Source organism: Homarus americanus, unplaced genomic scaffold (genome assembly GCF_018991925.1).
Source record: "Homarus americanus isolate GMGI-L3 unplaced genomic scaffold, GMGI_Hamer_2.0 scaffold30108, whole genome shotgun sequence".
Lineage (NCBI taxonomy): Eukaryota > Metazoa > Arthropoda > Malacostraca > Decapoda > Nephropidae > Homarus > Homarus americanus.
This window is the reverse complement of record NW_024748109.1, coordinates 803,953-828,579: the sequence shown is the minus strand read 5'-3', so window position 1 is coordinate 828,579 and position 24,627 is coordinate 803,953. Positions and strand designations below refer to the sequence as shown.

The window sequence follows — 24,627 nt, the reverse complement described above, 5'->3', positions numbered from 1 at the left end:
AATTTTATCTTAATACAGTATCTGAAAAACAACATTTAAAAATCTCACTAACCTTAGCAATATAATTGACATCAGCCCCACGCTGAATCAAGAGGTTAGCAATGTTTTCGTTCCCATAGTGAGCAGCAATGTGTAGTGGTGTGAACCCAGACTTGGAGGTGACGTCTGGGTTGTGGTCAGTGTGGAGAAGCAGTGCTGCAGCCTTTGTGTCGTCCTTTTTAGCAGCAATGTGAAGAGCAGGGAGGCGCACTTTGCCTCGTGTATCGTTTTCCAGCAAAACTGCCACAACTTTGTCGTGTCCCTGTTGTAGGGCAACTGCCAATGGGGTGAACCCATCCTGTGAATAAAGAAATTAATAAAACACTAAAAAAAGAAGAATCTCAAAGCTGAATTTGTAAGTAAATACAGCAAGTCCCTCCATAAACCTTGAACAAAGGAACTGAGTTTTCATAACCAGCAAAATAATTTGTGAAAACAAAATATCACTACGTGACCTTTCTTCACCAAGAAATAATGTTTTCTCAAAAACCTTAAGTCAATGAGGGAACAGTTTTTGTCATTAAAAAAGCAATCCAAAACCAATTGAAAAAAGGAATGGCATATTTTCTCATAGACGATAATTCAATGAGTAAAAAGTTTTAATATTAAGTTAATGAATGGAAGATCACCCATGAAATCCTCTCTTATAGCTATGCACTTAGTCAAGCAGTTCTTAATAACATACGAGCCATTCACAGCCCAGAGTATCATTACCAACTGTTTACAGAATTCTACCTCTCATAATTCTTAATTGCTGGAGTTAGATACACGTAATTACTAACCTTATCACACACTTAAAAAACCTTAGTTGTTGAGGCACAGTAACTTCAAAATATCAACTAACTGTTTAAACAAAAAAATAATGTCTTCTCTCACCTCTGTAGCAAGGCTCTGGTTGGCATTGTTAGCCAAGAGGAATCGCACAACGGAGTCATGATTCTCCTGTGCAGCCATGTAGAGAGGAGTGAAGCCATTCTGGGACTGGATGTTGACCAGCGCCTGATGCAGTACGAGAACCTTTACAATCTCTTCCTGACCAGCTGAAACATTAAAAATTACATTACATTACATACATATGAGAAGGTTTATGAGAAGGTATTTCATATGGGAAAAGGAGACACACACACACACACACACACATACGACACACACACACATACGACACTCCACACATCACACAGACAAGACACACACAATTCTACAAGGGTTCATAAATCTCAGCTCAACCTAAGTTATTCCATGAACTCACACCGGGGAACCTGCTATAAGCCTTATTTAACCATCTGATCAACACTAACAAAGGTTTCTATATGAAGCCACTGGATCTATACAATAGAATCATGAAGAAAAAAACTCCTCAGTACTCAAAGATCATAGATTTATTCCAGGCAAAACTCTTAAGAGGTTTATGGGAGTCGAGATCCCCTAACTATATAGGACATTACTGGTGAAAGCATGGCAATAAAATGACAGAAGAAGGCCATATTATAAGTGGATCAGACCAACAATGGAGAGTCTTGTGTGGAAACTAAAAGCTTAATATTATGATTTACTTGCAAAATGGCTCGAGGAAATGACGAAGGTTGGATGCATTAGGGGAAGGTTCAAGACAATACTGTATTACTGAGGAAATATACAAAAAATGTACTGTAGTGTATAACAGAGATAAGCTTATGATGATGTAAAAATAATAAGGTGTGCGTGTGTGGTGCATTTTAGGGGTACATAATCATCCGTTAAGTTTTAAAATGTAATGGACTATTCTGCAAGATGGGGATAATTATTTTCTAAGTTTTTTGTTTGCATTGCTATAGCTCCTTGGAAATTCTTGTACTGTATGTATACTGTATTGTGAAGATGATTTATTTTATTGTTTAAGATATCCTTTGCTAGTGTACAGTTCCCTTCACTAGTGCATTTACAGGGGCTCGTTATATACACTCCACAAAACATTCTCTGATATATTTGTTTAAATATTGTTTTAACGTGATTCCATAGCATGTTTACTACTGTATTGCGAGATTCCTGGCTGCCACACTCCACAGAACCTGACGAGCCCCTGTAAATGCACTAGTGAAGGGGCCTACATGGTGCTGATGATCATACCAAGGGAAGCAATGTGCAGAGCAGTGTTGCCCTTCTTGGTAGCAGCATCGACGTTGGCGCCGCGCTGCAGTAACTCCCTCACAACGTTCACATGTCCTTCCTTGCTGGCCAGATGGAGAGCGTTCAACCCATTCTGGAATAAAAGGTAAAATACAACATATAAATAAAATAATTCCTCAAGAAACATGACTCCCTGAAATTTATATGGAAAAAGTTTGAATACATACATACATACAAGGACAGGTTTTCAAAATATAGGAGTGAAAATTTGCTCTTTGTTCATTACATTATAAAATCAAAATAGTTAACATTATTGATACTTCCCTGACAAGTGTAATATTTTACTTGATATTCTGGCTTTTGCTATTTTTTCCAAGAGTTCAATGTAACTGTCACACACACACACACACACACACCTACCATGTTACTACACTAAAATCAAAATCACCAAACGTTGAAAACCTCACCAGTCCAGTTTATCAATGACCAAATGACCTTGAAAATTAGGTCAAGGTTGCACTCTTAAATTTCGGTTGACAGGTTAATTAGATGACGTCATGGTTATGAGCCTTAATGGCATAATAATAATAATAATAATAAAATTATAATTATAATAGAATAATAATAATAATAATAATAATAATAATAATAATAATAATAATAATAATAATAATAATAAAGAAATAATAATGTCCTTTAACAAGACTTGAAAGGTAATTTTTGTCAAGGCAAGATAAAATACTTATACACATAGCAACACAAAAACGTATCACATTATCACAAGTATTTATACTATATTTTCCAGAACACAACCAACTAGGCTACATGCACAGGTAATATCCAGGTAAGTCATAACCACTAAGCGCTCAGTAGCTCATCTGTCCGCGTCCTCACTATAAGAGACCTGAGCACACTTAACCGAGTATTTTATCTTTCCTATTAAATTTATTCTCTTAACCACAAAAACAATATCTGAGAGGAAAGGTAATAATCGTAAAAAAAAAATTGGTCATATATTTATTTTTCAGATTCAGATGTTCCGAATTTTATAGCAGAAATATCAAATAATTATATATTCCCAGTATAATTAAAATTTCGCACAGTGTAGCCTACAAATCAAACAATTAATAACTTATACGTTCATTACGACTGAAAATGCATATATATAAAACAATTAACGATTCATTTAGGGCAAAGTTGGATACTAAAACATGACAGAACAACATTAAAATACCAAAAAAATAGACCAAAATAGCCAAGATTATCTACTGTGGCTCAAGATGGCGAGGAGGAATGTATAATAAATAACCAGGAACTGAGGAAGACGAGCAGAGTCCAATATTATCTCTTCTTCCTCAACTGTCTATCTCACACACCTTTCATCACCTTCCCACTCATTTCAAGCTAAAAATAACAATCTTATATCGATTTTTTTATACTCAATTTGGTTTTTATTGTACATTTTTATCATATAACATCAGCGGAGGAACAATAATTCACCCCTTTAACAAATCATCTTAAACCATCTGGCGCTCACAACACACACACACGCACACACACGCACACACACACACACACACACACACGGTGAACCAAGCAATGTAAACACGATAAAAAATTATTAATATAGACGAAAATGTAAACAGTAAATACTAAAGAAACATTGTAAACAGTTACCAGAAAGAACATCTGTGTGTGTCTGTGTGTGTGTGTGTGTAAATCCCCACCACCAGTTGTCACCAGGTAAAGAAATATCATGGGCAGACACCGGAGAGTTTATTCAGGGAGAACTCGACATGTTTTTTTTTTAAGGGGTTCATTGATCCTATCCTAACCTAATCTAATCTAATCTAATCTAACCTAACCTGACCTAACCTAACCTGACCTGACCTGACCTATCCTATCCTATCCTAACTGGCTACGATGGTTCCCGTGACCTGCGAGCCACTAAGTCAGTATACTTATGGGGAGGGTATGAGCATAATCTACTATAATTAACGTGACCTACTATAATTAATATGATCTATATAATCAACGTGATCTACCATAATGAACATATCAACATTCTACTGTAACATCTACTATAATTACCATAATCTACTATAATTTACAATCTACTATAATTACCATAATCTACTATAATTTACAATCTACTATAACAGGATGTAAATAAAATAAAAACATCAATTCGTTATCCAGTTCATAAATTCTCACAATTATATATTACTCGTAAAAAGACTCCGGAACGAAAAATACAGAGTACATTTCAATCTGGGTAATTTATACATATGAATTAAGTAAAGCAATATAGGGTAAGCCAAAAGCAAGAAAAATAAAGTGAACATCGACTACCACCATATCTCTACAGGCGCCATGGACTCGTTCACAAGAGACGGGTTTATTGATTACGACGCGGCAAATCTCACAAGAAGGTCGTTTATACTGTGCCGGGTTATATGCGACGGGGAAATCAATACTTACAAGTTGGGAATAACAATATGAATAAGCGGAAAATTGTAAATCATACTATAGCAAAGGCAAAACACAATGCGCAACGACTTTTGTAAACATATCCCTCGACTGTCAATTGTTCTCTTTCTCAGACAGACAGACAGACAGAGGATTTTTGGGGCTGTTCCACGAATCCTTAAATTCAGACTCGTGAACCCGAAACAACAGACACATACGGGGTTCGTGGTTCAGGAGGAAGGGCGACAGGATTTTTTTCTCTTCACAACTGTACAGAAACCAAAACCGATGCAATTCACCTCAAATACAGTGATACCTCCATATAACGGACTTTTCTCTCCATATAGTACGTTAAATAGAGGTTCCACTGTATAAAAATATCTCACAAAACACATGATCTATCCATATGAACTCATTTCACGTTACATAAATGTCAAAAAATAATGGAGTTTTCACATGACAAATCGAACCATATTTTACACAGCTACAATACCTCATTTACAATCTCATTTATCTACGTCACACTAATGATGTATCACTCACAACAACAAAAAGGTCAATAAAATATTCTTGTTTCATCTATGTACGTGTTTTTGTGTGTACTTGTTCATGTACGCATTCCTGTGTTTCTGATCATGTAAATATTTTCTGTGTATCTGGTCATGTACACGCGTTCCTGTGTACCTGTTCATGTACGTTTTTTCTGTGTATCTTGTCATGTATGTGGATCCTATGTGTACGTTTTTATAGGCCACTCACAATCCCTCGACCTAATATGGAATTTTTTTTAAAGGGTTCTAAGGCACTTGACCTGATAGAGAGAGAGAGAGAGATATACGAGTTTCATACAATACATAAACATAATGGCTACGAATACAGCAGGTAGTAACGGTGGGTGGGTGGGTCGTGGAGGTGGGTGGGTGGGTCGTGGAGGTGGGTGGGTGGCATGGGCGAATGTATGAAGGCAGAGGTAGGGAAACACTCGTTCACTGGTTGGTTGAAATGTCAAGAGTTGAATGTGTGTGTGCTCTCTCTCTCTCTCTCTCTCTCTCCAACACACACGATACTGTCCTCTGAAAATTTAATGAACTGAAGTGTGTGTGTGTGTGTGTGTGTGTGTGTCCCTACTTCCCTCTCCTCTCCTCATCGTCCACCTCCCCACACGGAGATATAGGCCAAGCAGTTCGACCTGTCTACCTTCCCTTATCGATCTTTCCTGCCTTATTCTCTCTCTCTCTCTCTCTCTCTCTCTCTCTCTCTCTCTCTCTCTCTCTCCAATACACATACCAGTAAAATATATAACCTAAACTAGACCCAAAATAAATAAAAGAAACATATCAGAACCAGCAAGGAACCACTCGATATATATTGGCCAACGAAAAATATCTCGCTAAAAATACGGGGGCGTTGTTTTTATTAATTTACTTTTTTTTTACTTATTTATTGTACTTATTTACTTTATTTATATACTTATTTACTTTTATTTATTTATTTATTTATTTATTTACTTTTTCTTATTTATTTATTTTATTTTTTTCGTACGTGTCCCAGTGTTTACGAAGACCGCGATGGAACTGAAAAGATCATTCAGGGCTTTTAAAAGGCTGTGTAGATTAAGACGAAAAAATGAGATAAAATGGAATTCGTCAGAGAGAGAGAGAGAGAGAGAGAGACCACTTTCTACCACTTGCCACTACAATACACCACCACCTCACAAGTCCACGGCTTCTCCACACCTCTTTCATCCCCCCACCTACCTCCCCACTTACCTACCTCCTCACCTAACCCCTTAGTATCTCACCTCCTCTTTACCCCTTATCTATCGCCACAACTCACTCCCTCCTCTTCCCTCCCTTTCCATATCACCTCCCTCCCCTTCCGTCTCTCCTTCACCCCCACCCCCCCATCCACACCTCCCATGTGACTCAGGGCACTGCAGCTTTAACCCGGGAAGTGCCTGGAGGCACACACACACACACACACACACACACACACACACACACACACACACACACACACCTTTACCTGGTCAAGTTCAGGGTTCCTCCAACACCCCCCTCCCCCCACCCTTAGCTTCCGGGGGTCAATAATATCAACAGCTAAGCTCCTGCTACGTGTTGGTGAGAAGCTAAAATAAACTACAAAAAAACCCTGATTAATTTGACGCCTTGAAAATAGTAGAATAAGTGGGAGGTGTGTGTGTGTGTGTGCGTGTGTGTATGTGCGTGACCTAATTACCTCTGAACCACTCTCCACAGGTGCCTAAACTGCCAGAACTAGGTCATTACCCTATTTAAATGAACTTCAGCCTAAAAAACCAAAACAAAAGCGACAGGTGATGATGGGTCATTAAAAAAAGAAATCTAAATTACCTGGATACTAATTACAGACAAGTCACCTTACTCTTAACATTCAAACAGACAGTAATTAGGCTTGAAATAATAGATATCTTTACGTTATCTACAAAAGCTACAAATAATTAACCAGGTCATGGAAAACAGCCACACACTGGTTGGCCATGTAGAAATTATAAAGGGTGCACGATAAACTAGCTGATCAGTTGGAGGGGGGTTGCCATGTAGAAATTATAAAGGGTGCACGATAAACTAGCTGATCATTTGGAGGGGGGGTTGCCATGTAGAAATTATAAAGGGTGCACGATAAACTAGCTGAGCAGTTAGGGGTGGAGTGGGTGGGGGGAAATACCATGCCACGCTCAGGTTGGCAAAGTAATCCCACAGGAAAATCCACCCCCAAAAATGGATTGCAGAGGAGAATATTATGAAAAGAACATGACTAAGCACTACAACACGTCTGTCTTCATTAACCAGAGTAGTGATTATTTAAACCTAGAGAGAGAGATTTTATTGATTCTCGTCACGAGGTAAAGTCTCTCTTGTCTACTGTAACAAAACACGAGTCAGTAACACCACCGTAACAAAACACGAGTCAATAACACCACCGTAACAAAACACGAGTCAGTAACAGCACCGTAATAACACAGTCAGTAACACCACCGGAACAGCACGAGTCAGTAACACCACCGTAACACCACCGTAACAAAACACGAATCAGTAACACCACCGTAACAAAACACGAGTCAATAACACCACCGTAACAAAAACACGAGTCAGTAACAGCACCGTAATAACACGAGTCAGTAACACCACCATAACAGCACGAGTCAATGCTACCGGAACAACACGAGTCAGTAACACCACCGGAACAACACGAGTCAGTAACACCACCGTAACAAGACACGCGTCAGTAACACCAGCGTAACAAAACACGAATCAGTAACACCACCATAACAGCACGAGTCAGTAACACCACCGGAACAACACGAGTCAGTAACACCACGGTAACAAAACACGAATCAGTAACACCACCATAACAGCACGAGTCAGTAACACCACCGGAACAACACGAGTCAGTAACACCACCGTAACAAGACACGCGTCAGTAACACCAGCGTAACAAAACACGAGTCAGTAACACCACCGTAACAACACGAGTCAGTAACACCACCGGAGGAGGACATGGAGGAGTGTTCACTGTAGTCTGGCTCATAATATTCCTGGGTCTTGGTTCGCATTTCATATATTTTCATACATTTAAGTACAAATGTATACAGATATTCATTGTATACATGGTCAGGTTAGGTTAGAACAGGTCAGGTCAGGTCAGGTCAGGTCAGGTCAGGTTAGGTCAGGTCAGGTTAGGTTAGGTATGTGTATTTTTTAAACACCTTCCCTGACTTACGGGGAAATCAATCAATTAATCAAGTTAGGTTAGGTCACGCCAGGTTAGGTTAGGTCACGCCAGGCTAGGTTAGGTCACGTCAGGTTAGGTTAGGTCACGCCAGGCTAGGTTAGGTCAAGTCAAGTCAGGTTAGGTCAAGTCAGGTCCCGCCAGGTTAGGTGAGGTAACGCCAGGTTAGGTGAGGTCATGCCAGGTTAGGTGAGGTCATGCCAGGCTAGGTTAGGTCAAGTCAGGTCAGGAATCTTTGAGCATCACGACCTCTGAATGATGACGACAGAGCGTATACACCACCACCTCACCTGTCTCCGCATTACACAGCCCAAAATAGTACAATCAATCACACTCTGCCTTCCCCTATCTCTCTCGCTCTCTTCCTCTCCCCTCTACCTCTCTCTCCTTTCCCCCTCTACTATCTCCCTTCCTTCTCCTCTCTTCTCCCTTTCCCCTCTACCACTCCCTACTTCTCTCCCCTATTCATCCTACTCCTCATCTCCCTTCCTATCCTATCCCCTCACATTTCTCCTCCATCACCAGTCCCTCCCCCAAACTCCCCCCTTATTCACCCCCTCCCTTCTCTCCCCTCTCCCCAGTAACCACCCTCCACTCCCGAGATCATTACAATCAACATGTGACAAAAAGTTAATATACAGTCAGCCAGGGGAGAGAAGTTAGAGTTATTACTCCATTCCTCACCCTAACCTAACCTAACCTAACCTGACCTAATCTAACCTAACCTGACCTAATCTAACATAGCCTGACCTGAGCTAATGTAACCTAACCTGATCTGACCTGACCTAACCTGCTCTCTCTCTCTCTCAGGCAAGTAAGCAAGGCGTAAATTTGGGGGGGGGGAGGAGGAGGAAGGAAAGGAAACGAAGGAGATGGAAGAACTGGAGGGGAAGGGGGAGGAGGAAGAGGGGGAGGAGGAGGGGAAGTGGAAAGGGGAGGGGAGGGTAACTACCGCCCCATGACACATTAACGTGTCCTCTCCCCCACACCACCAGCTTTAAGCAACACAGGTAAGTGGGACACCTGCCGCCTCTCCCCCCACCCCTCCTCTTCCCTCTAACCTCCCCCTCCCTCCCCCCCTCTCCTTCTCCCTCTCACCTTTATCACCCGCCGGCATCAATCGTTACCTGGCCGACAAGAATCTTATATCAACTTTACCTGTTACTCGACATGTTACAGTCGCTGCCATAATTACATGGTGATATTACCTTCTGGTGACGCAACCCACCTGACCTGACCTGACCTGACCTGACCTGACCTAACTCTAACCTAACCTGACACTAACCTAATGTAACCGGGTACACTCGAGGTGGTGGTGTGTGTGTGGAAAGATCTTTTTTTTAATTCTGTTCCACCATTTTTGTTATTCTCTATCATGTTCATTAATTTTCTAGTCATTTTTTTATCGAGAGAAACTGACACATTTAAATTGTTTCCTACATTTATCTGCATTTTAATTCCATCTTGTCTAACAAATCTGCTAACGTTTTTTAGGAAAGTCTTCGAGGTAGTAGATAGTGACGAAAATTACGATGTTATTTACTTAGACTTTAGCAAAGCATTTGACAGAGTACCGCATCAGAGGCTTCTGAGAAAAATTAAGGCTCATGGTATCGAGGGGAAAGTTTTAAATTGGATAAAATCATGGCTCACCGATAGAACGCAGAGGGTCAGCGTAGATGGTGTTAAATCTGAGTGGGGCCGTGTAACCAGTGGGGTTCCCCAGGGGTCAGTACTAGGCCCACTCTTGTTCATAATCTACATAAACGATCTAGATACTGGGATCAGCAGTGACATAAGCAAGTTTGCGGATGACACCAAAATAGGGCGGCAGATTAATTCAGGGCAGGATGCAAATGCATTACAGGAGGATCTAAATAAACTGCAGGGGTGGTCTGAAAAATGGCAAATGAAATTCAACACCAGCAAGTGCAGCGTATTAATATTGGAAGAACAAATACTTATAATGTATACAGCCTTAAAACATCAACCTAGAGAAGTCGACTTGTGAAAGAGACCTAGGGGTACTTGTAAGCCCGGACCTACGGCCTAGAAAACAGTGCGTTAATGTTCGAAATAAGGCAAACAGAGTATTGGGTTTTATATCTAGAAGTGTAAGTAACAAGAGTGCAGAGGTCTTATTGCAACTATATCTTGCGCTAGTCAGGCCGCACCTCGATTATGCGGTTCAGTTCTGGTGCCCTATTATAGAATGGATATAAATTCTCTAGAGTCGGTGCAGCGAAGAATGACAAAAATGATTCCGGGACTTAGAAACCTTCCATATCAGGATAGGCTAAAGAAACTTAACTTGCATTCCCTAGAAAGACGAAGAGTGCGGGGAGATATGATAGAAGTATTTAAGTGGGTGAAAGGAATCAATAAAGGGGATATAGATAAAGTTCTTATAATATCCGAGCAGGATAGGACTCGTAGCAACGGATTCAAGTTGGATAAGTTTAGGTTTAGGAGGGAGGTAGGAAGAAACTGGTTCACAAATAGGGTGGTGGACGAGTGGACAAGCTTAGCAACTTTGTAGTAAGTGCGGGAACTCTGGAAAGTTTCAAAAGGAGGCTAGATAGATTCATGGATGATAGAGTGGTAGTAACTCTCGACAGGAGCTGCCAGACACAGGCCAACCGGTCTATTGCAGACTCCTTATGTTCTTATGTTCTTATTATACACGGTGGGGGTGGGGAGCCAGGGTGGGGTAGGGTGGGGTGAGGGATGGTTAGGTGGGGGGTTGGGTGGGGGTGGGAGTAGGGGTAGGGTGGGGTGGGGTAGGGGTGGGGTGGGGTGGGGTGGGGTGGGGTGGGTAGGGTGGGGTGGGGTGGGGAGGTGGGGTGGGGTAGGGTGGGGTAGGAGGTGGGTGGGGTGGGGTAGGGTGGGAGTGGGGTGTGGGGTGGGGTGGGGTTGTTGGGTGGGGTGGGTGGGGTGAAAGGGTGAGGGAGGGAGTAGGGTGAGGTGGGGTGATGGGTAGGGGAGGTGGGGTGATGGGTGAGGTGGGGTGATGGGTGGGGTGGGTGGGGTGTTGGGTGGGGTGTTGGGTGGGGTGGGGTGTTGGGTGGTGGGGGTGTGGGGTGGGGTGTTGGGTGGGAGTGGGGTGATGGGTGGGGTGGGGTTGTGGGGTGGGGTGGGGTTGTGGGATGGGGTGAGGGTGGGGTGTTGGGTGGGGTGGGGTTGTGGGATGGGGTGAGGTGGGGTGTTGGGTGGGGTGGGGTTGTGGGATGGGGTGAGGTGGGGTGGTGGGGTGGGGTTGTGTGATGGGTTGGAAGCCATATTACATTTACTAAACTCGACTCACGTCAGCTCAGTTCATTATTATCAAAAGCTTTCCTCCAGGTGTTGACAGGTGTGAAGTGAGTAGTTAGTTAATTAAAATAAACCATTGGAAACATAATACCTGGAGAGAGAGAGAGAGAGAGTGTGTGTGTGTGTGTGTGTGTGTTATAGCTACAGTGTCCTATATCACACACACACACACACACACACACACACGAGCTGCCTTCCTCCACACACCCTCTTTAGCTGACCACTTTGTATGTCTTCCTTAATTTCCTGTTCAGTCTAGCCTTATCACCCCCACCACACCCTCCACCCCTACCCTCACCACACACTTCTACCACACACCTCCGCCACACCTTCTCCATCCCAATAACTATCTGTCCAAAGTTCATCACACAAACTGCCACTACAAGTCAATATATAATGAATATATTTGTGTATTTTGCATAGTCTCTCTCTCTCTCTCTCTCTCTCTCTCTCTCTCTCTCTCTCTCTCTCTCTCTCTCCTATTGACACGCCAAAATTATGAGACAATTTCTTCTTTTATTTCTCTTAAATTTTCGTAGTTTCAAAATCCTTCCCTTACGACTTTTAGAATAAGGAATTGAATTACACAGATCCTATTATTTTTCCAAGTATTTATAATTATAGTAGATTCGAAACGTTTATAGTCTATGACAGGTGGATCTAGAGAGAGAGAGAGAGAGAGAGAGAGAGAGAGAGAGAGAGAAACCACCTGCCAACAGAAGTAACCATTAAGGACAGGTGAGGCAGACACAGGGACTCACCGGGTTACAAGTGTTGATGTCAGTGTTGGTCTTCAAGAATTCCAACACCTTCTCCAAGTTTCCCGCCCGCGCCGCCCGCAGGAAGCTGGCGCTCCCATCAGTCTGTGTAAAGAACAAAACAACAACATTAGTAAAGTAAATAAAAAAACAAAGATAAATAGAACATAATGGTAATAAACATTTTAATTAATAACGAAGGACTTGGATCAGAAGCCTCTTGGTGAAGAACTGATAGGCCATTATTAGTAGGCTGAAAAAAAACCCCTCTCTTCACCCCCTCTCCCCCCGGACGTTACCTAGGCCTACCTGACCCCCCAACACCTCCCCTCCTTCATCCAACATTACTCACACCCCCCCCCCACCGTCAGTAGTCATTCATCGGGACAGACACTGCAGCGCCTTCCTCCGTGTCCTAGCCAAGACCAAGGTCACCAACGCTCACCACTACTCAGGATCAATGTTCCTCCCTTCCCTCCCTCAGCAGTGCGCGTCCTCTCTCAGTAGGTGTCGGCTCCTCCTTCAGCTCTCCCTCAGTAGGTGTCGCGTTTCCCCCCCACACACACACACACGTTGGCAAGACATAAACTAAGGGGACAAAAACAAACAACTATTACAGCAAGAGCAAAACATAATTACAGGTGGACTCCATTACAGCAGGTAAGGAGGGGAAGGTAGGAAGGAGGGGAAGGTAGGGAGGAGGGGAAGGAAGGAAGGAGGGGAAGGAAGGAAAGGAGGGAGGGAAGAGTTATACAGCTTCTAGATGTTGTTGTTCTACCAAGCATCCCGAGAGCTTCAAAACAGACAGACAGACAGACACAAAGACAGACAGAACCTCAGCAACACTATCACCCATCATCATCGCGGCCCCCCTCACCCTCCTCTCCTCCCTCCCTCTCCTTTCCTCCTCGTCCTCTCCTCCTCTTCTCAATCTCCGGTAACTCAAGACCACACGAAACTCTTCACCAAGTATCAGGAGAGAGAGAGAGAGAGAGAGAGAGAGAGAGAGAGAGAGAGAGAGAGAGAGAGAGAGAGAGAGAGAGAGAGAGAGAGAGAGAGAGATCTGTACAGTGCAGGTATACAATAAACCACCTGTCTGTCACACCTGTCATTATACGGTAAAAATAGCTCACATAAACCAGACGGAAACAGCACACAGGAAACACTCAAGACCGGCACTCTACTCGACTACCTTCACTGCCCCAAACTGTACAGTAAGGTGCCCATTGACATCACCAACAAGGGACATACTACACATGCCTGGGGTGAGTGACGACTGCTGCATCGACTCAACAGCTGTTACCTCTAGTAACAGCTTGGGTGGCACAGTGGAGGGGGGTACAGCGGAGGGTACAGCGGAGGGTACACCGAAGGGGTACGCCGGAGGGGGAGCACAGAGGAGGGGGTACGCCGGAGGGGGCACAGAGGAGGGTACAGCGGAGGGGGCACAGCGGAGGGTACAGCGGAGGGCACAGCGGAGGGTACAGCGGAGGGTACAGCGGAGGGGGTACACCGGAGGAGCTGGCGGAGGGTACACCGAAGGGGGTACATGGAGGGGCACAGAGGAGAAGTACGCCGGAGGGGGCACAGAGGAGAATTACAGCGGAGGGCTGTGGAGAGTGCTGTGGAGGGGCTGTGGAGGAGTGCAATGGAGGGGGTGTGGAGAATTACACGGAGGGGCCTGTGGAGGGCACAGAGGAGGAGGTACAGCGGAGGGTGTGGAGGGTACAGCGGAGGGGGTACACCGGAGGTGCAGAGGAGGGCACAGAGGAGGAGGGGCACCGAGGAGGGGGAGCACAGGAGGGAGGGCACCGAGGAGGGCACAGAGGAGGAGGGGTACAGAGGAGGGCACAGAGGAGGGGCACCGAGGAGGGACTAGCACAGAGAGGAGGGAAGGGGCACAGAGGGGAGGAGGGGGGCACCGAGGAGGGGACTACAGCACAGAGGAGGAGGGGTACAAGAGGAGGGAGGGGCACAGAAGAGGGAGGGGCACCGATGGGGGGACTAGCACAGAGGGAGGAGAGTCCTGAAGGAGGAGAGCTACAGAGGAGGGGAGGGGGCATATTTAAAATCACTTATCATAATCATTTCTAGATCTTGTATAATATTTACATAATGTTGATATAACTTCCGCTCACAGTGGAAAGTAAATGTCGGTGTTGAAATATTGTTGTATAAGACATACAAACGACCACAATATACATACACACACACCCAACAACCCCCACACATACACATATCCACCCACCCCCCCCACACACCCCAACCTTAACCCCACACATACACATATCCACCCACCCCACCCCCACACACCCAAAACCCCCACACATACACATATCCACCCACCCCCCCATACACATATCCACCCACCCCCACACACACACCCAACAACAATCCCCACACATACACATATCCACCCCACCCCACACACCCCAACAACAATCCCCACACATACACATATCCTCCCACACACACCCAGCAACCCCCCACACATATCCACCACCCCCACACACCCCCTACACCCCCACACACTGCCCCACACATACACATATCTTACCCCACACACACCCAACAACAACCCCCCCCACACACGCATATCCACCCACCCCACCCCCTACACCCCCCCCCCACACACCAACCCCCCCACCGCATATCACCAAATCCCCCCACAGGTGAGCAATAAGCCAAGTTGCTACACATTGCACACCTCAACCTCCCTCCCCCTCACCATGCAACAAACCTCCCCTCCACTCCCCCTCTGTTTACAAACGAGGTTACCATGACAACAAACACCACCAAACACATTAGCTACGGTGTATTATGAGAACGGAAAACTTATTAACAAAAGGTTGACAACAGTACTCGATTTGGGAAGCATTTTTTCCTGGACTAGTGTTAGGTAGGTGTGTGTGTGTGTGTGTGTGTGTGTGTGTGTGTGTGTGTGTGTGTGTGTGTGTGTGTGTGTGTGTCCAGCAACACCTGACACTCGACACTTCCTTCTCCAGCCATCGTCCTCCAAGAGTTAAACCACCATCCTCGAGGGGTTAAACCATCATCCCCAAAGAGTTAAACCAGCATCAAGGGGTTAAACCATCCAATGGGGACTGGAGGATGGGTCAAAGTGCCCCTGGTTCCTCTGCATGACCCTAGTACACACACACACACACACACACACACGTCGGAATAAATCATTGTGTGTTTATCCCGTGGTATGTGGTGACCGTCTCTCCCTCGACTGTTCCCCGATACGGTTAGCTTGCGGTCAGGACTTTTACGGTCGCCTGTAGTGCCCCTCATATTACCGTATCTTAATAACAAGTGTCCCTAAGAGGTGAAACATTAAAGATAAACATACAATCGGATATGTATTTAGAATTGTTAAAATATACACACATACATACACAGACATATACACACACACACAGACACACAAAACAGGAGCCAGCCAGCCAGCTAGCCTATACGTCACCCCCACCACCCGCACTGCAGTCATGACACGCCTTAAAAATATACCGACAATTACATGATGAAACTTATCCACCAGAAACGTTCACCACTGAGCTGGAAAAACGTTTGGTAAGTTATTTATAAACAATCTAGTGTTGCCATAGGTATATTAACCACCTTAGTTACGGATGAAACCCCCACAGCAATGTACTGTATTATATTTACCGTGTATTTATACTTTTGTCAATAAACTACTAAACTAAACTAAACTAAACTAATCATGGTTAAAAAGTCTAAAAAGTGTCGGGAAGTTCTCCATCTCATTCATGAATCCTGACTGACGAACCCGTGAATCTGAGACATGAGACAGTAAATCATCTATGGACCCCAATAATGTGCCTTGGATTCACAGGTTCTCGAGTATCAGGATTCATGAATGGAGGACTGACATAACCCCCCCTCCCCCCCTCTGAACTGTACAACAACAATATAAGTTATAACAGGGTAAATACACCCAGCCATTAGGAACTTATTCACTATGACTAAGGTGAATCAAGAGGACAGCCGACACCACATTGATCTTCACGACCGGAAATGTCTTGTTTGAGTGTGAGTCTTGATCTGTCCACCTCACCGTTGTGTGTATTTGTGTCGTCAGGTAATACTGTGTAGGTTCAGGTGTAAGCGGGAGTCATTAACCAACTCCTCACCACCACCAAAGTGAACACACCTGTCGATCTTACACCACCAGCAGGTAAGGTGGCGGAGGCAGGGGTGGTGGTGCTCGGGGGGTAGGGGGGGTTCCAGGGTTGGGGTGGCGGTTAGGGGGGTAGGGGAAGGGAGAGGGGGAGAGGGAGGGGAGAATATCAAGCTTGTGAGCAACACATCGATCCTAGTGAGGAGACCAATCGCCCTCAAACATGCACTGCTTTCCTCCCCCCCTCCCCTCCCCTCCCCCCACTGTCACGGCCACCGACCCCCCGACACCCCCGCCATAATTTCCCTTCTTCTCTGGGTCTTCCTTCGTCAGATCAACCCCCGTAGTTAAGCTCCTTATTTTAACCCTTCACGACTGTTTCTCATTCTCTCAAGTTTCTCCTCCCAAGAATAATTTTTTGGGGATTTCAGACATAAATGCCTTGATATTTTTTCTATCCCAAGGACCACCATCATAATCGAGGAGGACCTTCATATTCTGAGTAGGAGTTCCATCACCTCGGGGCCTCCTTCACCCTACACATACACACACACAACTGGCGGCCAAGACTATAACCATGACGTCAGCTCCACCGCACTGCACATAGCGGCCAACCAATCCCATCCCAACAGTGGAAGGAAGGCTCGCAGCGCTCCTGTTCAACACCACAATATACAACACACTTTACGAGGCCAAAATTTCCAGCGAGGGTTGAAACATTAGGTAGTATTTCACCTCCGACCGGCTGTGGTGTGTGTGTGTGTGTGTGTGTGTGTGTGTGTGTGTGTGTGTGTGTGTGTGTGTAGTCAAATTACATAAACGTGAAAATTGGTTTGTGGATGTGTCTAGCTTTCAGATTTCCCGCCATTTCCAATCATAGGTTATTTCCCGCCATTTTCAATCATATTTCCCGCCATTTCCATATTTCACGCCATTTCTACCCCATCCCTCTCTCCACCACCGACTAAACCACCCATCAATCCCTTCCTCAACCACCCACCCATCCCTTCCTCCCTCCACCACCCACCCATCCCACACTCCACCACCCACTAAACTACCCACTCCCCCATCCATCCCACTCCTCCACCCACCCACCCCACCCTCCTTCACTAGGATTACGCCCCTCCTCATCAAGTAATCTCCCATAGAGGATTAAGCACCGTACTAAGGCTCACAGGCCTAGGCAGTAACACCCTCTGGGACACACCCACGCAGCTGTCCAACTCCCAGCGGTTATTGTGTAGTTGTGACACTTTGCAGCTGTGATGATGATAGAGAGAGAGATAAGAGATAGAGATAGAAGAGAGATAAAGAAAGAAAAAGAAAGAAAGAAAAAGTAGAGGTAGTGGAAAAAGAAAGAGAAAAGAAAGGAGAGACCTTCCATACCCCAACCCGCTTCACTAGTACACCACAGGTAACCTATAAATCTCTTAACGCTAATCTTCCTCACACCTGTAATACTAAAAGGAACAATAATCACCAAAAACCAAAAATACTGAACAGAGTAAAATAAATCTTCCTCGATATCTTCCTCTGAAATAAAAAAGAAACACCGAAAACCATTGGTTACGTCACGCGAATAAATTATGAATCAAGTCCTTATCGTGTAGTGGTGACCCCGTGTGCGTCTTATCGTGGTTACTCCATCTGACACACGCAATCGATTTCCCCAGTAGATTACGATGGCCAGGGTTGGGTAGTTGGAGGGAAGGTGGGGGAATGGAGGGAAGATGGGGGATGGAGGGAAGGTGGGGATGGAGGAAGATGAGGATGGAGGGAAGGTGGGGGATGGAGGGAAGATGGGGATGGAGAGGAGTGGGAAATGGAGGGGAAGGAGGGAAGGAGGAAGGTGGAGGAGGATGGAGGGAGGGTGGGGGGAGGATGGAGAGAGGCGTGGGGATGGAGGAAAGTGGAAGTGGAGAGGAAAGGAGGGATGGGGGGGGGATGGAGGAGAGGTGGGGGTGGGTGGGGGTGAGGAGGTGCTAAAAAGTAGTTGTGTGATCTGTTGCCTCAGACAGACAAAGGCTTGTTGACGGTGACCTGGGATATGACGACTTGTGGTGGTGGGCTGGAGCTAGGGTGTGGTGGGTTGGGTTAGGGTGTGGATTTGTGGTGTGGTGGGTTGGTAGACTGGAGACTGGGGTGTGGTGGTGGTGGTGGGCTGGGTTAAGGTGTGTGGTGGTGGCGGGTTGGTGGGCTAGACTGGGGTGTGGTGGTGGTGGTGGGTTGGAGTTAAGGTGTGGTGGTGGGTTGGCCAGTTACCAAAAAAATGACTAAGTTATCCAAGTCAAACAGTCATTCCCCCAACCAGTTACAAAGGCCCAGCCAATAGAACCATACCAGTAGTTCCCAAGTCTGGCAGTTATCCAGACCAGCTGAGCCAGGCCAGACTACACCACCCAAGCTTAGCAGTTATCCAGACTGTACACCACCATGTTCAAACACAATGCGTATATCATGGCAGGATCTCTTGTTCATGGGCATCCATATCTTCCTTCATTCACACCCACTTCCCACTCCACATGGATCCTCCTCCACTCCCTGTGCATTGCCTCCACTCCACACCACCTGTTTCCAGTGTCCTCTCTCTCTCTCTCTCTCTCTCTCTCTCTCTCTCTCTCTCTCTCTCTCTGTGTGTGTGTGTGTGTGTGTGTCTGTCTGTCTCTCTCGTTCTATATAAATCTTCTTTTGTTTCATCTCTCAATCATCCACGCCTTTCTCTCCTCTCTTTCTCTATCCTCCTCCGTTCTCTCTTCCTCTTCCGCCTTACTTTTATCAATCTATTGTTGTTTCCTTTCCCATCCCTCCTTCCCCTCTCTCTCCCCTTCCTCTAATCTATATAAATCTGTTATTTTCCCTCTCTCCCTCCTCTCCATTCCATTCTTTCCCCCCTCCCTCTCACTTCCCCCCTTCTCCTCCTCCTCCGTTAGCCCCCAGCCTAGCATAACCTTAGCTCCGCCTACACGCGCCAGCCCACGCGCGGGCGTGTGACTGTATTGAGCGAGAGGAAGGGTACACACCCATCCCTGGCTATGTCTGGCTACACCGTGGCTATGTCTGGCTATATCCTGGCTACACCCTACCCCACTCCACACTTCCACCCTCCCCTCCCACCTCTCCATCCTCACCACTCCAACCAAGGACAAATACTCCATGGTAACAAGCTGATCAACCAGGCTGTTACTGCTGTCTGTCTGGACAGTATTGGAAATCCATATGTGGAGTGGATTAAGTTGAATTGAGTGGATTAAGTGGATTCTGAGTTGCCTTGTTACGTTCCTCCCTCACGTCATCCATTGGTTTCATCCTCCGAGTCTTATATGTGTATGAAAGTGGATGAGGAGTCTCGTGGTCTGGATGATAGAATGATTCCACCTGCTGTATGGATGATAGCCCTATTTTTCCCCCCAATGTGTGGATGATATCCCCTTTCCCCCAATGTGTGGATGACATCCCTATTTTTCCCCTACTCTGTACCTGACCTGACCTGACCTGACCTGACTACTTCAAAGTCAAAATCTACTTCAATGTCAACTATTACGCGTCTTACAGCAGTCACTAAGACCTCACACTGACAAGAGCCAAGACCCCCTCTGCTCAGCCAAGCCCCCTGCTAAGCCAAGACCCCCACACGACAGAATCAAGTAACTACAGTGATTCAAGCGGCCTAAATACCTCACATTGTTACCCTCGGGCCAATGAGAGCAATCAACATACTATAAAATACTTTCTAGATCTCTGTATACTTTCTAACTTGTGAATTTCGCCGAGAAAAATACCAAAGTTTGTTATTAAGCGGTGGTGATTTATTCAGTCTGGTGTGTGTGTGTGTGTGTGTGTGTGTGTGTGTGTGTGTGTGTGTGTGTGTGTGTGGATCAAGCCTGTCCACACGCCCTCCTTCAATCAGGCCTCCCCATACGCCCTTTCTATCTCCAGCCTTCCCTACACACCCTCAAAACCTCCCCACACACCCTCCCAACCTCCCACACACCCTCACAATCTCCCCACCTCTAACCTCCCCACACCCTCCCCACACCACTCATAACTCAAGAGCATTATTAAAACTTCACACCCCAAACATACTTGAAATAAATAAAGCCACAAAAATAAAAAAATAAATAAATAAATAAAAGCAACAAAATAAATAAAATAAATAAATAAATAAAGCAACAAAAATAAATAAAATAAATAAAATAAATAAAGCCATAAAATAAATAAATCAACCCTTCGTCTCCGACCCCTTGTTGCCTTCTCAACCCTCGCTAATCGACGACTCGCTTCACTATGCACTTCGGTAGCGGGTATATGGACTTAACGAGTTCGTTCATACACCACTAAGGGACTATCACACTCACTCACACACACACACACACACACACACACACACACACACACACACACACACACACACACACACACACAGACAGACAACAGTAGGCCTAATAAGATGGGTCTCAATTTGTGTAAAGGAGAGAGAGAGAGAGAAATATATTATCTTGAAGGTAATTATATAGTTTTCTTACCTGATGCCTCGGATGGTCATTAGTCTACCTGGTGTACCTGTCCATAATTATTACTAACCACTTGCTACACCTATCTGTCCATTACTAGTACCTGTTGCATCTGTCTAATTACCTGTTGCATCTGTCTAATTACCTGTTGCATCTGTCCAATTATCCGTTCCACCTGTTCACTAACACCACAAAGACCTGTTGCTTCTGTCTACTACCACCACTACCTGCTACACCTGTCCATTACCACCACCACCTGTACCCCCAAATAGTCATCTCTCTCTCTCTCTCTCTCTCTCTCTCTCTCTCTCTCAAGCCACCAACAAGAAAAATCTTTAGTGAGGCAATGTATAAGTTGTGGGCCCTCAGTGTGGCAGTTTATGAGTGAAGGGCCCTCAGTGTGGCAGCTTATGAGTTGTGGGCTCAGTGTGGCAGTTTATGAGTGAGGCCTCAGTGTGGCAGCTTAGAGTTGTGGGCCCTCAGCATCACACTGAGGCAGTGGGCCTTTAGCGTAGCAGTTTGGGGAGGGAGGGAGGGAGGGAGGGAGGGAGGAAGGGAGGAGTGAACAGGGAGTGAAGGAAAGGAGGAGGGCGTGTAAGGCGGAGGAAGAGAGGAGAGAAAGGCAGAGGGGAAAAAAGGAGGGAGAGACGGAAAGAGGGAAGAAGAAAGGAGTGGGGAAAGAGAGGAAGGAAGGGAGGAAAGGGAGTAGAGGGCCGTCTCGTTGTCCCCCCAGCTCGAGTAAGACCAATAAATGACTCAATAACCCATTATACGCCGGCCGTAGCTCCTCAAATATTCACACCACACCGCCAGGGGGAGATATCGTCACTCTCCTAACTACAACCACAACAACACAACTATTCGACATAACTACGACAATAACAACTACGACATAACTACGACAATAACAATTACAACAACAACAATAACAACCAAACCAACATAATCAGACCAACAACAATCAGACCGACACAAGAATCACACACACACACACACACACACACACACACACACACACACACACACACACACAACATTCCAACATGCATCAAATCGCTAAACATGCTCCATACCCACTACTAACACACCCAGTACCACCACCCCACGCTACACACCCACACCCATACCACGTCCACACCCACACACACACCGTACCCGCACACCCATTACCCACGTCACACACCCACCCTACCCGTCACCCACACCCACCACCCACTACTCACGTCCACCCACTACCCCCACACGTCACCTACCCACACACCCACTACCCCACGTCACACCCATTACCCACTCCATCCCACGTCACACACCCAACGCACACCCACACGCTCCACACCCACACACACCCACCACCACACGTCACACACCCACTACCCACACGTCACAATACACCCACCACCCAGAGCACGTCACACACCCACCACCCACACCCACACACCCACCACTCACACAACAGCACACCCATCACCTCCACACGTCACACCCACTACCCACACGTCACACACCATTACCCAATAATGTCACACACCCACTTCACCACACGTCACAATACAATCTAATACCCACACGTCACACACACCCACTTCACCCATACACCCACTACACGTCTTACTAAACACATAAAATAACAATGGTGCCAAAGTGACTAAAAATCGATCCTGATAATACCAAGCCCAAGTTTATGAAGCAGTTTCATTTGCATATAATCACCCTGAGCTCATTAGCATAAGCCTTAAGCGGTGTATGAGTCTTAAAACAGCCCGCATCACGTGAGGTAATAATCTATGTATGAATGAACCAAGTGACGCTGCCCTGCTTACATACAGACACACACACATATACTCACACACACACACATACACAAAAACAAACACTACCCTCCCACACACTCACAAACACTTACCCCCGCCCCCCCACCCACCCACACACACGTAATGCGCCCTACCTTAAAAAAAATATATTAATACATCATAAACTTCTACGCAATCAAACTATCTGATAATTTATTCATTAAGTAAATCACCAGAGTGGAAAATACAACACAGTTTATAAATGGATCTTAGCTGATAAACTTCCACCCGATTGTATGAGCATTTATAGGTAATTTAACTCGGGAGTAATTTAGACTAGGAACTAAATAGACTGTAGACTGTATGTATGTATGAGCAGTATGTATGTATGTATGTATGAGCAGTGTGTATGTATGTATGTATGTATGTATGTATGTATGTATGTATGTATGACTAGTATAAATGTATGTATGTATTATTTATGGTTGGGAGGACAGCAGTGACATCATAACGAGGAGACAGTGTCCAAGGAAGTGGCTAGAGATAACAGGGAAGTGACGGATGGGGAGAGAGAGAGAGAGAGAGAGAGAGAGAGAGAGGAGAGAGGAGAGAGAGAGAGAGAGAGAGAGAGAGAGAGAGGAGAGGAGAAAATCGATACTGAGCCTGCCTCCTCATGCTGCCGATTCACACACACACACACACACACACACACACACACACCCCATTACTCCCACCAACTCTTAATCAATTCCCTCACACTTACAGCCTGACTCCCTACAATACCCACCCCCCACTCTCCACCCACACCCCAACCCCTCACTCCAACCTGTGACATCTCTGCACCTGTGCAACATTCACACACCCAGAAACACATTCTCCCCACACCCAGCAACATTCCCCACACACCTCATAACCCCACACCTAGTAACATTCCTCACACTCCAGCAACATTCCCTACCCAATATCTCTACATTTCCATGGGGCCATCTCCCCACCCGTCACCTCATACCAGACAATTGTGAACTCATCAGTTCCAGACGCAAATAAAACACAGGTATTGTAATGGAAGTTAAGGCAACACAAGGCCTGATAAGGTGGGGGGGGGAATCACGGCAGGCTTCTCCACACGACCTCACCTTGTCTTTACCTCACTCCCTCTAATATTCATTTTACCTCACCCCACACTCATTTTATCTCACTCTACAACTCATTTGTTTTATTTCACACCTGCATGATGTCATTTTTATGTGTTTCTGTCATATTGATGTTATTTGTGTGTGTGTGTGTGTGTGTGTGTATGTGTTGTGTGTGTGTGTGTGTGTGTTGTATGTGTGTGTGTGTGTGTGTGTGTGTGTGTGTGTGTCCAAATAATCGCTAACGCCATGCCAACAGTGAGCCTTTAAGCTAACCTCTAAATAATGTATATTTATATCCACACACCTGTAATTTACCTGGATATATATAATTACTCGCAAAGTCATAGTCACTTATTTCCACACACACACACACACAACCCACACACACACACACAGGCAAATAAGACAGACACAGCAGACAGACAGACAGACACACCACAGACAGACAGACAGACAGACACAAAGACTCTAAAAATAGTACCCAAGGTCAGACTGTCAACACTGCACACCCTTCACGTGACTCCTTAACTAATACATAAACTACCACATATGGAAGGTGTGTGGTATACATTACACATACCTGACTAAGTT

At 45.4% G+C, this 24,627-nt stretch overlaps 1 protein-coding gene across 30 annotated transcripts in view; it reads right to left on the bottom strand.

Annotated features, from left to right (window-relative positions):
* LOC121880005 (ankyrin-2-like) overlaps positions 1-24,627 on the bottom strand; it is a 200,630-nt gene that overhangs the window by 120,076 nt on the left and 55,927 nt on the right. For all 30 annotated transcript variants that reach the window (XM_042386902.1, XM_042386901.1, XM_042386908.1 and 27 more), the window contains exons 2-5: positions 12,459-12,560; positions 2,146-2,278; positions 916-1,079; positions 53-337 (exon numbers count right to left, since the gene is read on the bottom strand). In XM_042386902.1, coding sequence (XP_042242836.1) covers positions 53-337; positions 916-1,079; positions 2,146-2,278; positions 12,459-12,560 — 684 coding nt within the window. The remainder of the gene's footprint in view (positions 1-52; positions 338-915; positions 1,080-2,145; positions 2,279-12,458; positions 12,561-24,627) is intronic.